Consider the following 3,118-nt stretch of genomic DNA (forward strand, 5'->3'; position numbering starts at 1 on the left):
CCGTTTCCGGTACCGATAAAATTCGGTACAGTATCTTTAGGATCAGGATCGGTATTTGATACCAAATGTTCATCCCTACGTGCATGTGTCTTCTTCTTAATGATCCAACATGGTATTTCTATTCATTTTTAAAATAAGGCTATTTCGACTCATTTATAATTACTTAGATCATAATTCAATTATTTGGTTGTATATTTGAGACATCATTTTAAAACATTAACCCCCAACAGAAACAAACATCCCTAATGTCTTAAAATTCTGTTGATCTCATAAATACACTTTTAGTATGAGCCCCACTTCCCTAACACCATTTCACTCAACAAACGAACCAAACTCCTTCATTTCTCCAACCATTTAATCAAGATTCTACTGAAGTACTACATCACATGGAGGATACACACAAGATCATGCTAATGGTGGCATTATCATCATCAACTTTTGCATTGTTCATCACTGTCACCTTGATTTGCATATGCAGAAGAACATGGTGTTCAAGAAATGAATCATGGGATGAAGAATCAAGCTTTGAAGTTGCAGAAATGGAGATGATGAAGGAGGAGGAGTTGATAAGGTTTGAAGGTGGTGAAGATCTCACTTGTTTTGATGTGTTAGATGCTCCTGGTGAAGTGATTGGTAAATCAAGTTATGGAACTTTGTATAGGGCTAATTTGATTAGAAGTAATACATTTGTGGTGTTGAGATTCTTGAGGCCAGCTTGTACTGGGAAGGTACAAGATGTTATGCATGCAGTACAACTTCTGGGGTCTGTTAGGCATCCTAACTTGGTTCCTCTTTGTGGGTTTTATGTTGGTACTAGAGGTGAAAAGCTTTTGGTTCATCCTTTTTACAGGAGAGGGAATCTTGCAGAATTCATTAGAGGTGCTTCCTTCTCTCTTTTCTTTCACTTTTGATGAAAATATGCAAAATTATGTCGGGTTGACGGGTACGTGTTGAACTATTCTTGTTGTTAATCAACCCTAATCTGGACACATTTAAATTCGTGTAACCCCTTTATCTAAACAAGTTAAACGGATTGACAAGTTGTAATTAAGTTGTAAATGAGTTAAATGAGTCATGAATAGGTTGGTGGTAGTAGATGAGTTAAAAGAGGTTTTGTGGGTTGACTATATAAAATATATTTTTAACCTTTTGTTCTAATTTTAAAAGGCTTTATGGGTTGAGTCGTTTTATTAAATGGGTTGACGCATTTGTAAGCAAATTGTAAACGAGTTAATTGGGCCATAAATAGGTTGGTGGTTGTAGATGAGTTAAAAGGGTCGGTGGGTTGACTATATAAAAGTTACATTTTTAGTTTTTATTCTAATTTTAAAAAGGTTGACGAGTTGAATTATTTAATTTAACAAATTAAACATTTCAATCTAAATAAAGCCAAACAAGTTGACTAGTTGAATAATATTGTATAGGGTTAAATAGGTCATAAATGGATGGGTTGATGGGTTGACCGTGTATGAAAGTTACCTTTTCACTTTTTTTTTTCTAATTTTAAAAGAGTTTTCTTTTAAACGGTAAACTTTATTGCCGTTCAAAAAAAAAAGGGTAAAGTTTATTAAAATCGGCCGGCCTGACAAAAAAACGCAGAATCGCACCAACCCCAACTACAACATATACAAGGGATAGTTACACCTCTAATTTAAAAAGAGTTGAATGGTCGAGATGAGACGTTTCAATAAACGGAAAATAGGTAAAATGACGTGACACTGTTTGATTGGGTGATTTGAAAGTTTACCTAATCCAAGTGTCTAACCACTCCCTACACCCTAAGAATCGAACCTAGAACCTAATGGTCCTAAAAGCTTATTCTACCCCTAAAATACATATAATGCCATAAACACATAGGTTAAAATTAAATAGATAGACTTAAACGTATCATGTTTATTAAAGAGTTGGAAATATAACCCATAACGTTATAGCTTTGATGCTGCCTCAGGAATTGTACATAATTAAACCGCTAGCAATGTTTCTTTTGTTGTACATTATTCTTTCTTTATGGGTGTTTTTTTTTTTTTTTTACTTTTAATTTGGCAGATGGAAATAGTGAGTTTCAGAAATGGAGTGTAATTTTAAGGATATCAACTGGCATTGCTAGAGGATTAAATCATCTTCATACAAGCCTTCAAGAGCCAATCATCCATGGAAATCTAAAATCAAAAAACATACTTTTAGGCCGAAACCATATGCCATTTGTGTCTGATTTCGGTCTATATATGCTCTTAAATCCATCTACGATTCAAGAAATGATCGAAGATGCTGCAGTTGAAGGTTACAAACCACCCGAGTTGATTAAAACAAATGATACAAGTGTTGAAACCGATATCTTCAATTTTGGAGTGATCTTACTCGAACTACTTACGGGTAAAGAAGCAAATCAGAAACCTAGCCCTAAGCAAGATTGTAGATCTAACTCAATCTTGGATCATCGTATATTTGGACCGGTTCATGAAGAAGACATTTTGAAACTGTATCATCTTGCAATAGCTTGTTGTTCGCCATTGCCTTCTTTTAGGCCCGACATAAAACACATTTGCAAGAAGCTACAAGAAATCGGATCGTGAAGACCAAAATCTTGATCGCGATTGTGTTAACCGTTAAGATGATATTTCTAGAAGCAAGGTTAAGCTTAATCAATACTGTTTTATTCTTTGATTCTTGATAATGAAATGGTAGCTAATACTGTATTCGTGTCATTTGAAATGATGCTTTAGGGTTGTTTGTTTAGATTAAAAGTTATGAACTTATAATACCTTTTAGCTGTATATATAATAATGTTAGAAAAAAACTAGAGAAACTTAAGATTACAAGTTGCTTAAAAAAGAAAAAAAAACTAGAGAAACAAAAATAAACAAACAAGTAGCATAAACAAATCCATCTGGTGCACGAGGATTAGACTAGATAAGGCAATGTGATAGGTTTGGGATAGTCTTGTTGTACATAGTGTTGGTGCACTTGTGTCTGTACTTTGTCTGTATTTTGTAATGATATAAAACGATGTCTTTTGTTAGTCTTGTTTACGTCTTTTGTTGGTTTGTATATGTGTTTTGATGTAAGTTTGACCAAGTCAACCATCCTCCTGGTTTGACTTGGCCAAACAGTTAACACA

At 34.1% G+C, this 3,118-nt stretch overlaps 1 protein-coding gene across 1 annotated transcript; it reads left to right on the forward strand.

The window, feature by feature from the left end:
* Positions 1 to 217: 217 nt before the first annotated feature.
* On the forward strand, positions 218 to 2,774 carry LOC110936837 (putative kinase-like protein TMKL1). The gene is made up of 2 exons (XM_022179247.2): positions 218 to 879; positions 2,047 to 2,774. Exons 1-2 carry the CDS (start codon positions 387 to 389, stop codon positions 2,571 to 2,573), a joined length of 1,020 nt encoding a protein of 339 aa, XP_022034939.1. The 5' UTR covers positions 218 to 386; the 3' UTR covers positions 2,574 to 2,774.
* Positions 2,775 to 3,118: the final 344 nt, after the last annotated feature.

The sequence above is a fragment of the Helianthus annuus genome, chromosome 4 (assembly GCF_002127325.2).
Source record: "Helianthus annuus cultivar XRQ/B chromosome 4, HanXRQr2.0-SUNRISE, whole genome shotgun sequence".
NCBI lineage: Eukaryota > Viridiplantae > Streptophyta > Magnoliopsida > Asterales > Asteraceae > Helianthus > Helianthus annuus.